At 42.8% G+C, this 19,484-nt stretch overlaps 1 protein-coding gene across 1 annotated transcript in view; it reads left to right on the forward strand.

Moving 5' to 3' along the window:
* LOC309338622 (uncharacterized protein) overlaps positions 1 to 19,484 on the forward strand; it is a gene marked incomplete at both ends in the record, with an annotated part of 58,748 nt that overhangs the window by 6,396 nt on the left and 32,868 nt on the right. Inside the window, one exon of the mRNA XM_081855942.1 lies at positions 6,714 to 6,956. Coding sequence (XP_081712068.1) covers positions 6,714 to 6,956 — 243 coding nt within the window. The remainder of the gene's footprint in view (positions 1 to 6,713; positions 6,957 to 19,484) is intronic.

A 19,484-nucleotide genomic window follows, 5' to 3' on the forward strand; every position in this document is an offset into this window, starting at 1 on the left:
GGATGGTGTGTACACAGCTATTTCTTCTCATTTGGACTAGCTTTCCTGTTTAATCCCTTCAGACCTTCTTGGGGTTAATTCCCAGCTCAGAATTGCGCTAATGAAACAGCTATTGACAATGTTAAACTAACACAGAATATTAATACCATGTGGTTGCCTGGAAGGAATCACGTTTTGAAATTTCAGCTATGGTTTTGCGGCAGAACAATGATTTGCAACACATATTGCCTAAGTTATAAACCATCTGGACACAAGTATCTGTTCAGTGAAGCTTCTTTATTATCATCAATTCGGATGAGTTAACATGCAGCTCACTGCCTCCTGTGAAAAGGGACATTTGGTAGAGCCCATTGCTAGATATTCTGATCACATGGTTGGCAGAGGCTATTTTGCATGTTACTAAATTTGGCAGATATGAGACTCATCACACTGTATACATGGTGAAAAAAAATATTTGACATTTATAGGATATATTGTGGGTATCCACAGTGGATGTGGGGTTGCTAGCATTTTCTGGAAGAACTCTAGTATTATTACATAATATTTCCACACCAGGTAAATATTCAGCTACTGAAATTCTACCTGCCAGACACAGGATCCAGATCAGGGTGGGAATGGTAACCCTAGGTGCCCCTGCTAATTTTATACAATATGAACTGAACAATTCATGAATATAGCCAAGGCTTGTTTGTTTGTTTGTTTGTAACAGTACTCAATGGCATGGAGTACCAGCATCTCTCTTTTTTTGCTGCCCATGGCTGACACTTGGGGCTGACACCCATGGCACTTTTATCAATATATGAGTACTAGCACCTCATTTATCTTTACCCCAAAATGTACTGGATGAAGCTATAGTGGCATTGCTGAAGGTTTAGTTCTGGAAATAACTGCTATGCACACTTAGGGTAAGGCTTGCTCCCTAACCCTGGCAGGTCACAAGTTATGCAGGATAGAGATAAATATAACCACATTATATTGTCCTTGGTCACCCCATGGAGTGTGAGAAAGGTCTCAGTAGATTAATTTCCATTTTCAGGTAGTTCTTTTGCATTTGTATATTTTCCAATAAGAGGAAGGTCTTTGTAGCTCCTGTTAAGCATTCAATGTCCAGAATCAACAGAATCTGATCTTTGTGTTTCGTTCCATCCTTCCTCCCCCATTCCATATGGTACTTGGAGTCTGCCATGTTTTTTTATTCTCGCACAGGTTACAGAAATGCTTATAACTTCTTTCAGTCTGAAACAGCAACTTTTTCCCAGGGCTCACCACAACACAACGGGTGCTTTCCCTTTAGCAATTCCACTGGGCTACCCATAAAAGATCAAAAAGCAGGTCGTTCTATTTGCAGTGTGTGCTGTTTTCTCTGCTTCCCAGTTTGCTTGAGGATAGTGAGTGCTACTTGTTGAATCTTATGCAGGTGGGGGTAAGCCTTCCCTGAAAGTCTTGGAAATCTTCTCTGAAATAATGGGAGTATCAGATCCAGAATCTATTCTGAAATTAATGGTTGTCCCACCAGTAGCTTATTCTTCTGTGAGGGTTGGTGTCTTTCCAGATTATAAAACTTGCCCTTTACAGCTGCCGTTGCTTTTTGCACCATCTGACTGGGTAGGGCATTGGCTGGCAAACTGGCCTACTTTGGAACATTTCCCACACTATGCTCCTCTGGCTAGGCAAGATATGCACCCAGCGTGGTGTAGTGGTTAAGAGTGGTAGACTCGTAATCTGGGGAACCAGGTTCGCGTCTCCGCTCCTCCACATGCAGCTGCTGGGTGACCTTGGGCCAGTCACACTTCTTTGAAGTCTCTCAGCCCCACTCACCTCACAGAGTGTTTGTTGTGGGGGAGGAAGGGAAAGGAGAATGCTAGCCGCTTTGAGACTCTTTAGGGTAGTGGTAAAGCGGGATATCAAATCCAAACCCTTCTCTTCTTCTTCTTTCTAAAAGGGTGCCTCTTGTTGCTGCCGGGTGTTTTTTTTAATGGCTGGACTGCTTTTTCTGGACTTTCCTTTTTCTGCTTTTGGAGAGACATGAAGAGTTAATTTTCCATTTTCAAAAGGGATGCTGCAACTGCTCCTACTGTTTTGTGAACTAGAAGTCACCATTCCCAGATCATTTATCCCTCATCTGGACTTTACTTAGATTGCCTTGCCTGCTCTAGTGCTTTGTGAAGGGTTAAGTCCTTTACATAACAACAAGTTCTTCTTCATCAGCATCAAATCCACAGTTTGCAGTTTGTTCACTTTCCTCATGGAAAAAAAAGTCCTTTCTTTTGGGGAGGCAAGTGTGTGGCGCAAGGCACAATCAATCTTAATTGTGCAACCTGAACTTGCCAATGTGACTGAATGCACTGAAGAATAGCAACAGTCGGAAAGTGACTTACAATTGGGGGAGGGGGGAGTGGAATGAGCACACAATCCCTGCCACAATGTCTCTGCATGCATGGGTTCCTCATCAAACCTTTGCACATTCAGCCCAAATGTCTGAAGGGGTCTTCTACATGCTTAGAAGCCTCCACACAATTGTGAACCCTGCAGACACGCCCTATCCTCCCCCCTCCCCAGGCTTTAAGCCCTCTCATGTTCATGCAGATGCCTGAACAGGGCTCTGGTGGTGATTAACTATATAATGACTCTATCCACACATCTGGTTTGCTTGTAATGTAAAAGTTGGGAAGGGGGGGTTCCTTTTCTGTTGTCTTGCTAGCATAAAAAAGTAATTTTCTAAGAATGTGAAAACACCAGTTTAGTGGTAAGCTCAAACACACACACAACACAGTGAAAGAAGAGATGAAGAATTTTGCCCAGACGGACAGCCAGAAATTATTTTTTTTAATATAAAAGCTCTACTGAAATTAGATCACTTAGTGGTTATGTTGAAGACCAAGATATTCCAATGGAGAGACAGGCTTACCCTCAACACAACACAGTGGCGGGAGTGGTATAGCGGAATAGCAAAACATACATTTGGGATTATGTCATAGAGGGAGGAAAGGCACATTAATCTAATCCAGCAGTGGGGTTTCTGTTTTGCCCAAACTTCAGCACACAAAACAGAACAGCCATTTGGGTATTTCCAGACAATTCTCCTTTCCCTCCCAAAGAGTATCCGGCCCCCTTCATCCCTCCAACTGGCTACCTCCTAGCAACCTAGCCATTGTTCTTATCTTTTTTCCTCACAGTGATTTTAATATAGCCACCATCATTGTGAACTATACCCACTGGGAGTTCTGACAAAGCTTGATTTAAGGGAGTCTCCCAGTGAAATTAAATCAGCATAGGAAACAGGGCTTCTTTCACTTAATTTCTGTTCTCATAATTAGCTTCCTTTGTACAGTTGCCCTCTATAGACTGTGTTTGTATATGTGGGTGCATTATGTTCTGCCTTGTGTCACTAGTTCTTCATTTTTTTATTGACCCTTCGACATCCAATTTAGCTGGATTCCCCCTTTCTAACAGAGTACTTGCATTTCACACATGCCACTTTACCTTTCGGGGTACGTATGACTGTAAGTCAGTAAAACATGTGTTCCATGTTCTGTGAAAATTCCACCTGTCACATGTACACATATTGGGGAGGAAGCTGCATTTGGATTTTCAGTTCATATGCATTCAGACAAAGAACAGAAAAAAGAAAGACATATGCTGTAATTACGTATGATGGTACAGGGGCCTCTCCTCCCCTTCACACACATATGTAAAATGTTTGGAACAGTCCTCAGGGCAGTTTTGCAGAGTTTGTGATGCAGCAAGTAGCGGTGCATTCTTTAGACAGCCTTGATTATTACTTCACTTCAGAACGTGGTAAGCCAGCTCTACTGGAATTGAGGGCCCTTGTGCTTATTTTCCTGAGTGGACTCTTGGACACCTGCCCCCAAGTCCTGCCCTGAATGCACTACTGGCAGCAAGTCAAATCCAATCTACTAACCAAATGTGGCAGGCAGCCTCCCAACGGTCTCTCCAGTCTCACTAACATTCTACACAGATGTGTAGGGTAAATGTGTGGATGTGCCAAGCTAGTATCTGTTTTGCCTCATTTGTATTGTTTCCTCCCAGCACCTTGTGAGACACTCACCCTATTAGCCTAAAAGCGCTGAGAAGCCAACCTGCTGTCACTGAGAGGCAGGAAAGTTTCCTAGGAAACAGGGTGGAACAAGCTGTCAATGCTATTTTTTAATTTTTTTTAAGGTGCAATGGTACAAATCATTCATTTTGCTCATGGAACTTAAGCACTGCAGCCTAAATCATTCAGGATGGACGTTTAACAAGGTGGACAGAATCCAAAGCATAATTCTAAACATTTACACTCAGAAGTAAGTACCATTGAGTACAAAGTGTATTGGGTTTTTTTTTTGGTAGAACATGGTTAGAAATGTCAAGATCCAGAGATTAAGATGCAGACCCTCCAAGTGTCCCTATTTTCCAGGGATATCCCTGATTTAGAGATGCCGTCCTGGTTTCTGATTTGATCTCGGGTCTTAGGATGTCCCTATTTTCATTGGAGAAAAGCCATCTAAAAGTAATCCTGTATAGGGAAGTTTTTTTAAAAAAAATTAAATAAATACTATTTTATTATGTTTTTATAGATGTTGGAAGCAGCCCAGAGTGGTTGGGGCAACCCAGTAAGATGTGTCAGGTATAAATAGTAAAATTATAATGATAGGATGGGATGTCCCTGTTTTCATCAGAGAAATGTTGGGGGGTATGCAGATGACCCCCTTACATCTATACCCCTATTAAAAACTACTCTGAAGTGACTCTTTAATTATTGCAAATGAAATAATGAAAGTTAAGAAGGAAGTTATGCACCCACATAAGTAGCCTGTTGCCTTTGAGTGCGATGGAGAAAACTGTTCCATGGCCAGCACTGAAATAAAATCCAAATGCCAGTTCAGCTGGCTTCCACACATGTAATGAGGGTCAGGATGGGGCCAGACCAACCAGGAGGTGAGGTGAGGTGGCTGCCTCAGGTGGCAGGATCCACAGGGGTAGCAGATCCTGCTCTAGATCTTTATGCCCCCCTCCCATTGTTCCTGATGTAGATTTTCACTCACCCCTTCTTTCCTGGTTGCAAGGGGAGGGCATCACTTTGCAGTTTGGGGTGGCCCTGGGCAAGGGCATAACCAGGATTTTTGTTGAGGCGGGCAGAACCTCAGATTTGGATTGATTTGTACTGATTTAGGGGGGGGGCAGCTGCCCCCCTTTGGCTACACTCATGGCCCTGGGTGAGGATGCCATCTTGCCATTCACCTCCATTTGGGAGGCAGGGCTGTAGCTCATCAGTAAAGCATCTGCTTTGCATGCGGTAGGTTCCAGGTTCCCTCCTCAGCATCTCCAGCCCCCTCTTTGAAATCCTGGAGAGCCACTGCCAGTCTGTGTGGACAGTACTGAGCTAGACCGACCACTGAGATGGGGCTATAAGGTATGGTTACCAGACTTTGTTCAATGAATCCAGGGACACTTTTTTTTTTGAAGCTAAGTAGCAACAGGGAGTCAGTAGTGGGGATGGTGAGGCAAAAGACCCTGGGCTCAAGCACACATGCATATTGTATAAAGATGCAACGCCCTTCTTTCACACCCTGTGAAGCATAATGCGCAGAGTTTTTTAAAAACTGGGCAATGGTGCCTGCCCGTGGCTCCCGAGCTGACCCCAATCTGTCAAAAGAAAGGGGGAAGGGGGCAGGAGATCAGGGGAGGCTTGGGAGTCATGGGCAGGCAGCACGCCATTGCCCAGCTTTTAAAAAACTGTGCATTTATGTTTCCCAGGGTGCGAAAGAAGGGCTTTGCACCTTGCCTGGCAGAGAAACTATGCGCCTTGTGCCTCTCCAGGGCAACGGCCGCCCGCCCACAACTCCCGAGCCTCCCCCATCAGTCAAATCAAAGGGGGAAGGGGGCAGGAGATCTGTACCACTGGACGTCCCCGGTTCCCCTTTGGCAGTGGCAGCAGCAATCAGCAGCCCAGAGCCAGCCAGAGCCAACTGCACTACCAGGCTGGCTTTGGGCTGCTGAGGCTGCCGCTGCCACGTTTCCCGGGGACAGATGTGCAAATCTGGGGACATTCCGGGGACGAAATTTGTCCGGGGACAGATTTGCAAATCCGGGGACTGTCCCCAGGAAGCGGGGACGTCTGGTGACCCTACTATAAGGCAGCTTCCCCGGTCCCTCGGGCAGCCATATACCTTAGGCCAGCCTTTAATTGTCTTAAGGCCCTTTAGATAGCAATGTGTGTTCAATAGGTGTCGGCGGGCCTCGGAAAACAAACTCCCTCAGACACGCAACATTTCAGAGCGCAGCTCTTGAGGAAGGAACGAGAAGTCATGCCGACCCTGCCTGCCCCCCCCCCCTTCTAGGATGGAAAGCCAGGCCTGTCCTCTGCCTTTGGGGCCCTGCTGCTCAGCCTGCCTCCCGCCCCAAGCAAAGTCCGACTGCCCCGCCGCCTCAGACAGGCAGCTTCTGCCCTGATATTCGCTCTCCCGCGCAAGACGTCGAGGAGTGTTAGGTGGCAGCCGCCCGGCAGGGGCGGAGCTGGAGGAGTTGCTCGTGTGTTGCCGTTTGTCGGCTGTGAGGAGCAGAGTCCAGAAGGAGCCCGCGCCCAAGCAGCCGCCCTCCTCGCGCGCGCGCGCCGGCCACTTTCCGAGCGACCTCCGAGGCGCGAGCAACTCGGCTCCCTCGGCGTGTTCCTATTGGCCTTCTTGCCGCGCTGCTGCTGGGTCTCTGAGCGGCGCGAGGCGGGGCTGCGTTTGTTTGGGATTTGTACGAGCCCGCCGGGGGAGAGAGCCGCTTCGCCTCTGGTGGAAAGCAAGGGCGAGCTCTCGAGGGGAGGAGGAAGCCCATTCCAGAGGGGCTGAGTTCTTCTTGTCAGCACACAGAACAGCAGCTCGGCGGCCGCCCTCGGAGGCGGACGGCTCAGCTCCCCCTTGCGCGGGTCTCCTCGGAAGGAAACGCTGCTGGCTTACCCCGAGGTAAGGAGGACTAGGAGGGGGGGGCATCCTTCCTGAGGGCTTTTCGAGGGGCGAGCGTCTTCCCTTGAATTCGTAAGGCTTGTCCCACTAGCACGAACTCGGGGTAGACCCGCTGAAATTAATGGGCTACAGCCCATCTAAGACCATCGGCTCCAGTGGCTGAAGTGATCCGGGTAGCACCCTAAGGCGCCTTCAGAACTTCTCTTGTTTAGGTTGAAGCTGAAGCCGCCGCCCTCTCCCCAAGTTGCTTTAACACTGCAAAGCTCGGCTTTGGGGGTTTGTTTTTTTTAATGGTTTCCTTCTGGCAGGGGTGTGAAAACTCTCCTCTCCCGCCTCTTGTTTGCTCCTGCGTAGACCCGCTGAAGAAGACAACAGGTTTACTTTCCTGGGATTGATTCGCAGCCTTGGTGTATTTGCTTGATGCTTGGTAATCCCTTCAGCTGCCAGAGTTTTGCTTGACTAGGCGGCGCCCGTTCTAATCAAATGAATTCTTCCTTCTGGAACTTGTAGGCGAACCCTATTCATGTTTAATCAGAAGCAACTCAAGCCCCACAATGTTCGGGGGGATTTGTTATCCAGCGCATGTGTTTAGGATTGCAGCCTTAAGGCTGCGTGGTCGGCTATTTAAGGCATGAGCACGAATCTTTTTGGGAGTGGGTTTCTGATGCTTTCTGGTCTGCTCACAAGCTAGCCTGTGGTCTAGTTGGTAGAATCTGTGCTGTGGAAAGTTGTGGGAACACTGCCATATTTTTAATGCATTTCTAAATTGTGTGCTAACCTACTAGTCCAGGAGGACAACGACCTCCTATGTGACTCTGCCCTTGCCATGCCCTTGATATCATAACACCTGTTTTAGTCACCCACCTTTTTAAAGCATTCGACTCAGAATCGGAGTGATCACTGATTTCCAGCATGGAACTAGAGAGCAGTTATTAGCCCACAGCAATTCAGAGTACGAAGATAGGAACTTGTGTGTGCGTCAGTAGAGAGCATTAGCCTGGCTACACACCCCATAACAGCCAAGCTATCTAGTGCATTTATTTATTTATTTATTTATTTCAGAAGTTTCTATACTGCCAGTATTAAGGGAGAACAACATGGTAAAATACAATAACATTCCAACAATAAAACAATTACAAAAGGCACCACCATAGCTGGATTAGTTAAATTTTCTGTAGTTTTGTATTTTTGAAGTTATTTTGAACTACAATTGAATTCTTAAGTTCTTGTATCAAAATGTTTCTGTGTGCGTATGCTTTCCTTGGTGCCCATGACAGAAAGGCACGCCTACCAGAGTGTCTGGATAATTTCACTGCAGTTCTTTAATCAGAAAGCATCCAAGAGGATACTAAAAATAAGCATGGTAGTTGTTATGAAAATGTTTCTGAACTTTTGCTGCTGGAGGTCCTGGCTGGATGTGCTGTACAAATACAGTAACTCATAATAAATATTGCTTTCTTCTTGAAGTGTTTAATAGCTTTCCTGCATAGTACTGAACATGCAAAAAAAAAAAAAAAAAAAAAAAAAAGAAAGAAAGAAAAGAAAAGAAAAGAAAAGAAAAGAAAAGGGGAAAGCTGCTAAGCAAGATTGTCTCCAAGTCTTTGGTTTGTTTGTGGAGCTGTTATTTAACAAAGGCTGGAGGCAGAAAATAGGTGCTTTTCCCCCTAGGGGGTGGGGAGATTGTTGCCCATGGTATATACTCTCATCCTATTTTTGCCTTTGGTAAACTAGTTCAGTATGGTTCTCATATCTATATATCTATCTATCTCACAGCAGCACCAGTGGGACAAAGAAAATATGTACACCATCCAGACCACTGTCTCTCTCAAACTGCTTTCAACTCTTCTAAAAATTGTCTCTGACCAGTCCCTGATTTACAGATGCAGCATGCATTACAGCCCAGAGCACTGGGGTTAGAGGAGTAGATTAATTTTATACAAAGACAAACCAAAGCTTAAAACTAGGAATACAGGAGACTGAAAGAAGTTTGCTTTGTTACAGGAATGTAGCTTTGGGAAGTCCATATGTTTGGGATACTTTGTAAAAAAAAAGTATCCCTCTCTTTCTTGAAAGAGAGTGCAACTAGAGACAAAGGTGTTTGCTAGCTACATGCTTTCGGTAACAAAGAATGATGATGAGAGGGATTCATGGTTTAGGACATGGGTTGTTAAAGATGCCCCTTCACACTCCTGAATCTTTGGAAATTGGCCTTTATCTAAAGACATGGAGCCTTGCACTAAATTCTGTGCAGCTGAAGCTCTTGCTGAGCTGAAGGTTCTACAAACCCCAAGCACTTGCTGCTGGTGACACTTGTAATTATTAAGTCATCTGAGTGTTGTGATAAGACTATTATTCACAAATAAGATGTGCCTGCCACGTCCAATTTCTCCCACACATGTATAGTGTCTCCCTTCCCCCAGCTGCTGTGGTGGGTGACCTACTTATTAAAACAAGAGGCACCTGCTTTTAATTCCTTTCTTGAATTTAGGATTCTTCATCTTCTGTACATCAATACTTTTTAAAATAAAAAATCTGTATATTATACTAGAATAGTCTTTTATTTAGTTAAATCATTTCTATACTGCTTTACATTTCTGAAAGGAAAATCTCTAAGCTGTTTGCAAACAGAATGTTACAAAATATCAATTTTTTTTGTTAAACAATAAAATCACACTTAGTGTGCCAAAATTTGTAGAGATTACTATCTTTTTAAAAAGGCTACAGCAATGGGTAAATGTTTTAAATGTTGAACAAACTTGTAAGGAGAATTTTGGATTTGGCAATGGGAAATAATTTTAATCAAACTTGTGACCTTGGGTTATGTGTATATGACTTCCATTGGTTTTGAGATGGTATCTTGATGGTATGAAAGTATAAGGAGTCTCTGCAGCGACTTTGTGAATGCTGTTTTTCTTGCTCCACCCAGAGCTCTGCTTGAAACTAAATAAACCTGTTCATCAATGCTTATTGTGATGCTTTTTGGTTTTCTGCATAAAGATGCATGCAATATACAGTAAGCTACTGGGAATCGTGATAATGGCATGGTTATCAAACATGCACATCCTATAGATGTTAAGTGTGTTTGATGCAAATCATCTCTTGCACTGAGATTATTTCATAGTCCACTTACTTTGGTTCTTGAAAACATTCATACTGTGTAACCATGGAAATGCATATTCTCTTTCGAAAGCTATTTGCAAGTGCCACACCAGCAAGAATAATTAGCTACTAACCATTTACCAGTTGTAAATAGTTTTATTCTCTAGTGCATCGATTTAAAGTGTCTTTGTTCCATCTCTTTTTAATGAATATTAGTTATAAAAAAGAACATATTCGCACTTGCTAGTTATAAAGTAAAAGTGAACAGATTTAAGCATCTCTCATGGGAAAAGTTAGCTATAAACATTGCAATACTACTTAAGCATTGAATAGTCCTGTCTTATTTGTTCTCATTTTACTCCCTGAGAAACTTGGATCATTTTTTTTTTTTAATTACACCAAACCTGAATAATCTAGATTCTAGAGGCTCTGGACTCCTGGATATGCTGCTTTCCATATTACCGTTTTATATTATTATTTACATAGTACTATCTATGTATGTAGCACTTTGTAGGATAGGAAGTGTTGGAAAGATGGGCCCCTGCCTGAGCTTACAGTTTTTGTTATGAAGAAAGAGATGACTACAAGGGAAAGGTAATGGGGGACAAATTTGTATGATTACATTTAAACATACTTGAAAGCATTATTATAGTAGCAGAGGAGGGTAGAGGCAAAGGTTCTGTGGAAACACTGTTTTTTTAGGTTGGCTTTGAAGAAAGAGAGGGCAACCTGTGAGTGTCTTCCAGGCACAAGATAATGGAGAAGTCATTTAAGGGGGAGAGAAACCATTCAGGAGTGGTAGAGTTCAAGGCACTAAGGAGGACAAGAATGTATGGACACAGAGGTGGGCAAGACTACTGAGGACTTTGAAAGTAAGCTTTAAGGAGCTTCTAAAGATTACAGGACAGATTGGAAGCCAGTGTTAGGAATGGAGGGGAAGTGTCATGTGGTGTGTATGATGACAGTAGCAGCGTGAAAATTTAAGTTGTGCATTGTTACAGTTAACTACAGTATCTCTTGGAAGGCAGTATGTGAAGTAGAGTGGAAATTTCCTAAGTGACTGGGCAATCCCTGCCTTATGGGGCTTCCAGTGCACAGAAGTGGTGGCATCCATGTGAACAGTTATGTTTGAGTAGGTCCATACTCTCCTCCCTCCACCCCCTACCTTGTTAGCCTACCTCTTTATGACCCCTTTACACCAGCTGATTCACAGGACATAGACCCATATGAATAGCAGTCACACTTCTGGACTAGCAGTGGGTTATCTGAGTAATGACCCATAAAATCATGTGCAAACTCACTTTCTCTGTAATATTTTCACCACTCAGACTTGTGGATTGTGCTCTTATGCTAAATAATAAAGGCTGCACATTAAGAAGTTAGACCTGTTTCGTCTATTGTGATAACTATTCTTTGTAGCTATCAGAGCAATAACAACTTAGCTTGCCCAAAAGGAAATTCCTACTTTACAGAAAGAGGGAGAGTGGCCAAGAGAGGAAACACATCATTCTAATTAATTGAGTCACTTTGCATCATTAGGATACTACAGGCACATGTGTTTTTCTCTTACAATTCTGGAATTACAGAGTTTGCTCAAAAACAGAAAGGTAGTGATTAGCACTGGAGTGTGGACTTGAACCCATATTACTCCATGTAGTATTTTAAATACAGTGGAAGCTCAGGTTGCAGATGTAATCTGTGATGCATGCAAGAGCGGCGAAACCCGGAAGTAACCCTTTCTGGTACTGCCGGGTTTCCCGTGGTCCATAACCTGAAAACGCGTAACCTGGAGCGTCTGTAACCCAAGGTACCACTGTATATGAAGGGAAAATATTTATTTGTTTCCACATGTTGTGAATTGCCATAACACCTGTAAACATGATAAAAGCTTTGACCTTGTCTCACTTGCAGCAGAGGATACCTATTTGCTTGAACCATGCAAAAGATCTTTATGTAACCGATTCTCTACTTTCCATATGAAATTGAATACTCTCATTCTTTGGGAAGGTTGACTTTTTTGTTTTTTCTGTATCTGCCCTACATCACTGAGATTTGGTATTTCATTAATTATATTTGATAAGTTGCAATGCAGCTTCAAATTTCAGCTTAGCCGCAGCGATATGGCTGAGTAGGTATACTATACAAAATGGCTCTGCATCTCACACTCCAAACATGTTTGCTCTGGGTGGTTTCCTTCAGCAAACTCCTTAAGTGGAATTGTCAGATGAACATCCTGAAATATCTATATTGGCATTCCTGGGAGCCCTGATTACTTGGGAGATGTCTGATGGTTGTGCATACAGATCTGTCGTTTATACTTTGTATTTGCCAAAGGAAAGACTAGCACAACATTAGTGTATCTGTGGCAAACATGAATGCTGCATAAAGTGTGGAACCACTCCTTAGTCTTGTGCTTGATCTGCTGCTAGAGAATGAAGCATAATCTCCATTGTGATATACAAGATATATATTGGCTGAAATAATACTTCAGTACTGGAGTACTGGAGACAAAATAGGAAATTTATTCTAGAGTTTCTGCTTTTGATCAGCCTCTGGGCTCTCAAGAACTATTTCCAAAGGATGCACACACATGGATGGGCATATTGCTGTGTCACCAGATTTCTGCACACTTGTATTTACATGCAAGCACTGGTGGTTTACTGTTTGCCAGGAGCAGGCACTGTGTGATCCATGATAGTAGCTTCTAGAGCTGCAAAGAATAAAACAGGATAAATCACCTAGAGGTTTTAACAATTAAGCAGTAGAAAGACCTTACAAACAAACAAACAAACAAACACAGACTTAGTGAATTCTTAAGGCCAGAGTAATTATTCATATAAAGTCTGAAATCAGTTATTCATTTTATGTCTGATTCAGACATAAAAATAATGATGCCATGATTGTGGAAATAGCACCACACTGATACCTCTGTAGTGACAATTTGCTTACCAGGTAATATTGTATCCAGGAATGGTTGAGAAGGCATCTATGGAGGAGAGAAACACTGTCTGGTTTCCATGCATTAATCTGGCCTTAATCAGTATATTTTATAAGTTCAAAGATTTGACAAAAGTTAGTTCAGAAAATATATATCAGTTTGGGACTCAAAGTGGAAGAAACCAATCTGCATTTTACGTGCATTTCTGATGTATTAAGAGTTAATTACTGTAGTACCTCGGTTTACTTACGCTTCAGGTTACATACTCCACTAACCCAGAAATAGTACCTCAGGTTAAGAACTTTGCTTCTGGATGAGAACAGAAATTGCACGGCGGCTCAGCGGGAGGCTCCATTAGCTAAAGTGGTGCTTCAGGTTAAGAACAGCTTCAGAACAGACCTCCGGAACGAATTAAGTATGTAACCAGAGGTACCACTGTATGCGTCTTCCTTCATGTGTTGGCATGAGTTTTCTCCACCCTTGGGGAACCTTGTATCTCCTAGGAGAAGTGCATTGCTTCCCCCTTTAAATGTAATATTAGAAACATGAATAGTGATGCACTGAGTCAGTTACCTATCTGCTTTTTGTGTCATCAAAAGAGATTCCCATTTCCTTTGTAGAAGTATGGTGTGTGACTGCTTTGGCGTATGCTGATGTTAGTTGTGGTGAATGAAAAGACCCTGATGTCAGTGGTCAGATAAGGGTTTATGTGTTTGTGGGATGTGTGTTTATTCTATGTGGTGCAATCTTATCTGGAGTAAAGACAGAAACTAGCACAATTTCTAGCAATGAGGTGATAACTTTGTAAATGGTATCAGGACGTGGGTATGATTTCTGTTTTTCCTAAGAGAGTTACTTTTTTTGAAATCGTGTGTGCTTTGTAATATGTATGCGATGTTTCTGTCCTATAGTATTTATTGAGTGAGTGAGTGTGTGTGTGTGTGTGTGTGTGTTTATAGAGGTCTCTGAATTCTACTGTGTATAACATTTTATTTAAATAATTGTGAACCTGTAGGGTCATCAAGGGTAGTGTTAGCTTTTTGAATAGTTTGGGCCTCTTTCATTATTTGCATCTATTGTTACCAACAGGGGGGCTAACCTGAGCAGGAGATCAGGGGTGCAATGACACACCCGTGATGCGTGTGTAACACCAGAAGGAACCAGGGGGTGGAGCGGAATGTGGCAGCAGCACAGCTTCAATGGCTGGTAGCTCCTCTCAGTTGTTCAGTGTCCTCTTCTTTCTCCTGCTGCCAGTGGTCTGGGGCTGCTTCCCTCTCCTTCCTCCCACTCTGCAGCAGCAGCAGCAGGAGGAGCCACCAGGCACCGAAGCTGTGCCACGCTCAGTTCTGCTCTCGTCCTCCCCTGACCCTAATTGTCCTAATCATTGGGAGGGCCCGGCCCCCAAAATTTTTATGGGGGGGCATGCACAAAGGAACCTGGGCCCCTTAGAGTTGGCACCTATGGTTACCCACATGCCAATTTCATTGTCCAGATAATTACTTCATATAGATTCAGTCAAATAATAAACACTGCTGAAATATTTCCTATTTCAATGTAGATGCAGTCCTAAACCCATTATTTTATACAACATTGCCATGCAGGCTCTACAGTGGGCTGTAACTACCGGTCAGGTTTTGTAGGCAGATTCTGGTAGTGTAGCAGCAGTATCTTGTATCTCTTATATGCTGCCCAAAGGAGACTAATACAGTGGTACCTCGGGTTAAGTACATAATTCGTTCCGGAGGTCCGTTGTTAACCTGAAACTGTTCTTAACCTGAAGCACCACTTTAGCTAATGGGGCCTCCTGCTGCCACTGCGCCACCGGAGCACAATTTCTGTTCTCATCCTGAAGCAAAGTTTTTAACCCGAGGTACTATTTCTAAGTTAGCAGAGTCTGTAACCTGAAGCGTATGTAACCTGAGGTACCACCGTATGATGAGGCCTTGGATGCCATAGTCTCATTCAGGTAAGGGGAAACTTTGCAGTTGCTGTTGACTATCTTATTATCAATAACTGTTCATCATGCTGATGGAAATCAGAGTCCAACAGTAACTGGAGGGGGTCTTGTGTTTCCCATCCCTGGTCTAATTTATTAACAACAATGACACTCTGCTAAAGGCAGCTACTAAACTTAGGGAATGCATTTGCCCCATGCTAGCCTTCTGTCAATAGGTTTTTTTCTCATCATTATCACCAGAATTTATATCGGACCCTTTAAGGAAATTCCCATTGTGGCTTACAACACAAAATTTACATATTTATTATGAAACACTGAAAAGCATGATGCAGTTCTAGACACTCTACTACTTATTTCTTGTTCTTTACTCTCTTTTTGGGGACAAAATAAAATATATGTTCAAGGATTCAACTTCTGAGTAAGAAGTTATATACCCAAGAGTACACAGAATTGCAGTGTTGAAATAGCCTTCTATGGCCATGGTCTGGCAGGTATTGGGTTACTAGTTTCGTTGGGATAAATAATGATGATGATGATGATGATAATTTATTATTTATGCCCTGCCCATCTGGCTGGGTTTCCCCAGCCACCTTGGGTGGATCTCAACAGAATATTATTATTAATAATAAAAAATAAAGCGATAAAACATCAAACATTAATAACTTCCCCAAACAGGGCTGCCTTCAGATGTCTTCTAAAAGTCAAATACAGTCATACCTTGGTTTTCGAACAGCTGTGTTTTCGAACATTTTGGGTCCCGAACACCGCAAACCCAGAAGTGACTGTTCCGGTTTGTAAACTATTTTGGGAAGCCGAACATCTGACGGGGCTTCCTGCAGCCAATCAGAAGCTGTGCTTTGGTTTCCGAACGTTTTGGAAGTCGGACGGACTTCAGGAACGGATTCTGTTTGACTTCCAAGGTATGACTGTAGTTGTTTATTCCCTTGATATCTGATGAGAGGCATTCCACAGCACGGGTGCCACTACCGAGAAGGCTCTCTGCCTGGTTTCCTGGAGCTTCACTTCTTGCAGTGAGGGAACGGCCAGAAGGGCCTCGGAGCTGGACCTCAGTGTCTGGGCTGAACAATGGGGGTGGAGACGCTCCTTCAGGTATACTGTTATGAGACATTTTAGGGCTTTAAAGGTAAGCACCAACACTTCAAATTGTGCCTGGACAATTGTATGATGAATCAGTAGATGTGATCTTAAATACCTACACATGCTATTATTAAAGAATAAGTTCTACATATGTTGCTGCTCAAGTATGTTCTATATATGAAACATACCTGCTTTCTATTCATGCCTTTATGATAACAATAAACATCTTGTAGGAATGTATGGAAGCAAAATTCTAATATTGAACTGTTGAGCTTTAGCACATAGTAAAAGTGCAGTCATGTGTATACAGGTGTAATTAGGCATTTTTGCTGCTCTTTGCTTTTTAAAGTTGTGTGAAATTTGTGTATTTAATTGAGGCCCTTGGGTGTTTTTTGTTTTTTTTAAGGAAGCTGTTCTTTATCTCCATCCATGGAAACTGTGTGTTGTGGAATGCATTGCTGTTCATGACAAGATGCTTTCTGACCTCTGGCTAAGCAATAAATACAATGAAAAATACCATTTGGAACTGGGCATTTTGTTGACATTTCCAGGGCATAAGAAATCCATTTTGATTTTCTAGTTATATTTTGTATAGTTTTTATTAATTGGCATCATATTCCAAGAATAGTGGCTTATTTAGTGGTTTTATTGTAAAGTACAGGAAACTTTTAAACCAAAGACAAAGCAGATTTCAGTCAACAGCCGAATACAGTTATTGACCTTTAAATAACCACATCCTTTTGTATTTACATATGTGTATATGAATATTTGAGTTGGGCTCTCTAATATCCACAAATAAAGTTGCTATCCTCCTGCCACATTCTAGCCATATGGTTACATTTCCTTCAACTTTGCTGCTATAAGATTCTAATTACTCTGAGAAGAGTGGCCGGAAAAGAAGAATTAATTTTATTAAACAATGTAGCATGGGCAGACGAATAATTTACTTTGGTTGTGATGGTTAGCATATAGGGCGGGTTTTGTTTATTTTAGAATTCAGAATTTGTTTTTACAAGAACTGGAGTGAGGGAAAAACATGGTGGGGTTGTGCATTAATGTTACAAAGATTTTACAAATAAGGGTGGCCAGTCTTACTAATTTCAATAGAGTCCATTTGCATTTTACAATTGCGGTGTTGCTTCACTCAGGCAATGTGAAAAGCTGCAGATCTGTGGGTAGAGACCATACAGCAACTCCACCCCACACCCAAGTTTGGGCAATATCTTCCCCTCTCCCAGTTCTTTAGTGTTTTCGTTTGCCTGATTTCATGCCATGATTCATTTCTTCTGGATTAAAACAGATTCCTCAATGCATTTCTGAAACGTTGCAAAGTGCCTGAGATGTGTGGCCAGTTGCTGAACAATTGTGATTCCCTCTGACATTTTGCTGATCAAACATCAGCCACACATACTTCAGACAAATGCATAGGGCATGCCAGTTTTGCTTCAGCTACTTTTAAAATCTTGGTATTTGTTTATACAGGAATTCCAGTTTTGCTAGCACACCCATCAAATGGTTCCAGTTTTATTTTCACAGAGAGTTACTGTTTCTTGTGACTCTGCCCATGTATCAAAATCTATAACTAAATGGGATTTTGGAAGCCAGATAATGAATAAAATGTAAGGTTCTCCACAAGGAAAATGAAACTATGCTTAGCATGTTGTTGGTTTAATAAACCAAGTATGTTTGAAAAAATAATATAAATCACAATCATAGCATAGTTTGGGGGGGTACCAAGTGTTATAGATGGACAAAAGTACTAGAGGTTTCTCCATTATTAACACAGTTCAACATTCTTTGCCTAGAAAACTCGTTGGAATTCACAGCCTGTAATTTGGCATAAAAATTGAAGTAAACCCCAGATGCTTTGGGGAGCATATTGAATATTTCTCAAAAGTAATGAATGGTTCTATTTCCCCCTTTTCTTTTTTTAAATAACCAAACCCATAAACCACACACATGTATTTTCACATTTATATCTTTCTCCTTCGCACATATTTTCATGGCCTGTTGTTCAACAGCAAGCAATCAGCAGGTCAGAAAGCATAAAAAATAGTTCACATACTAGGCATGCGAGTTATATGCCCATAGTGTATTTGACTATGCCTACATCTGTTCATAGTCAGTATATCATGTACAGCAATGCTTAAATAATTAGGAATATGCATTACTTTCCATTTAGCATAGGCAAATGCTCTGAAGCACTGTGTTAACTGTGTAGCTTTGTTCCATTTATGCACTCTCATGCACTAATTCAGCAGCACTGCACAACACAGGTGATTATTCTGATGCACAAAATGCAATCCTTCTTTTAAAAGAGGGGCGGATCCTTCCTAGTAGTAAATAATTTCTTCAGTGTTAATCTATGCATACATACCTATACAGCCTACCCCCAATATTAAGGAGAATAGGGTCACTGTTTCCAGCTCTGTGCTGTAGGGCTAGGGTGCAATGGGTTGTTAGGGAAGTTAGTACCTTTGGTGGGGACACATCGTGCTTCTTTTGTGTTAGTTTGCCCACCTTTGATCCCCATCCTGCACTTAGCTCAGGGGTCAGCAAACCTTTTCAGCAGGGGGCTGGTCCACTGTCCCTCAGACCTTGTGGGGGGTACGGACTATATATTTTTTTGGGGAGGGGGGGAATGAACGAATTCCTATGCCCTACAAATAACCCAGAGATGCATTTTAAATAAAAGCACACATTCTACTCATGTGAAAACACCAGGCAGGCCCCACAAATAACCCAGAGACGCATTAAAATAAAAGGACGCATTCTACTCATGTAAAAACATGCTGATTCCTGGACTGTATGTGGGCCGGATTTAAAAGGCGATTGGGCCAGATCCAGCCCCCAGGCCTTAGTTTGCCTACCCATGACTTAGCTCTTATATGTGGCTCCTAGAAGCTGCCAGCCTGTGACGGCGGCCACACCCTGGGAATAACTTTGGCTGGCTAAACCAAGTGAGGGTAGCCAATGGGTCTCAAACTCTCAGTGTGTTAGGGTCTTACCCTACATGCAAAAACAGGCTCCATTTGAGCAGACAAGTCTAATAGTGGCCTCAACAGGCAAGAAGGCAGTTTCTGCACATGCTGTAAAGAAGCAGATGGGGCTTGTCAATCTGGGAAGGTAGCCAATCTAGGAGAAGTGAAACTCTGATCCTAAAGCTCTGCTGCCTTCTGGGATATCTTCAGGAGAAGAAAAGGCTAAGGAGTAAACCCTACACAAATCCTGAGTCCCTAAGATGGTTGTATTGCTCTGCTGTCCTTTGGACCACATCAGTGAGGCTGATACACACTGCCCAGGCTTGTTCCCTGGGGAGATCACTTTGGTGCTACTAATGCAGTGGTTTGACTTCACCCCTGGAGGCACACGCCATTGTCTCTCAAGCCAGACAGATGCCAAGCAATCAAAATCTATAGGGCAGCATAATATTTGG

The sequence above is a fragment of the Podarcis erhardii genome, assembly GCF_964252035.2.
Source record: "Podarcis erhardii genome assembly, chromosome: 3".
Lineage (NCBI taxonomy): Eukaryota > Metazoa > Chordata > Lepidosauria > Squamata > Lacertidae > Podarcis > Podarcis erhardii.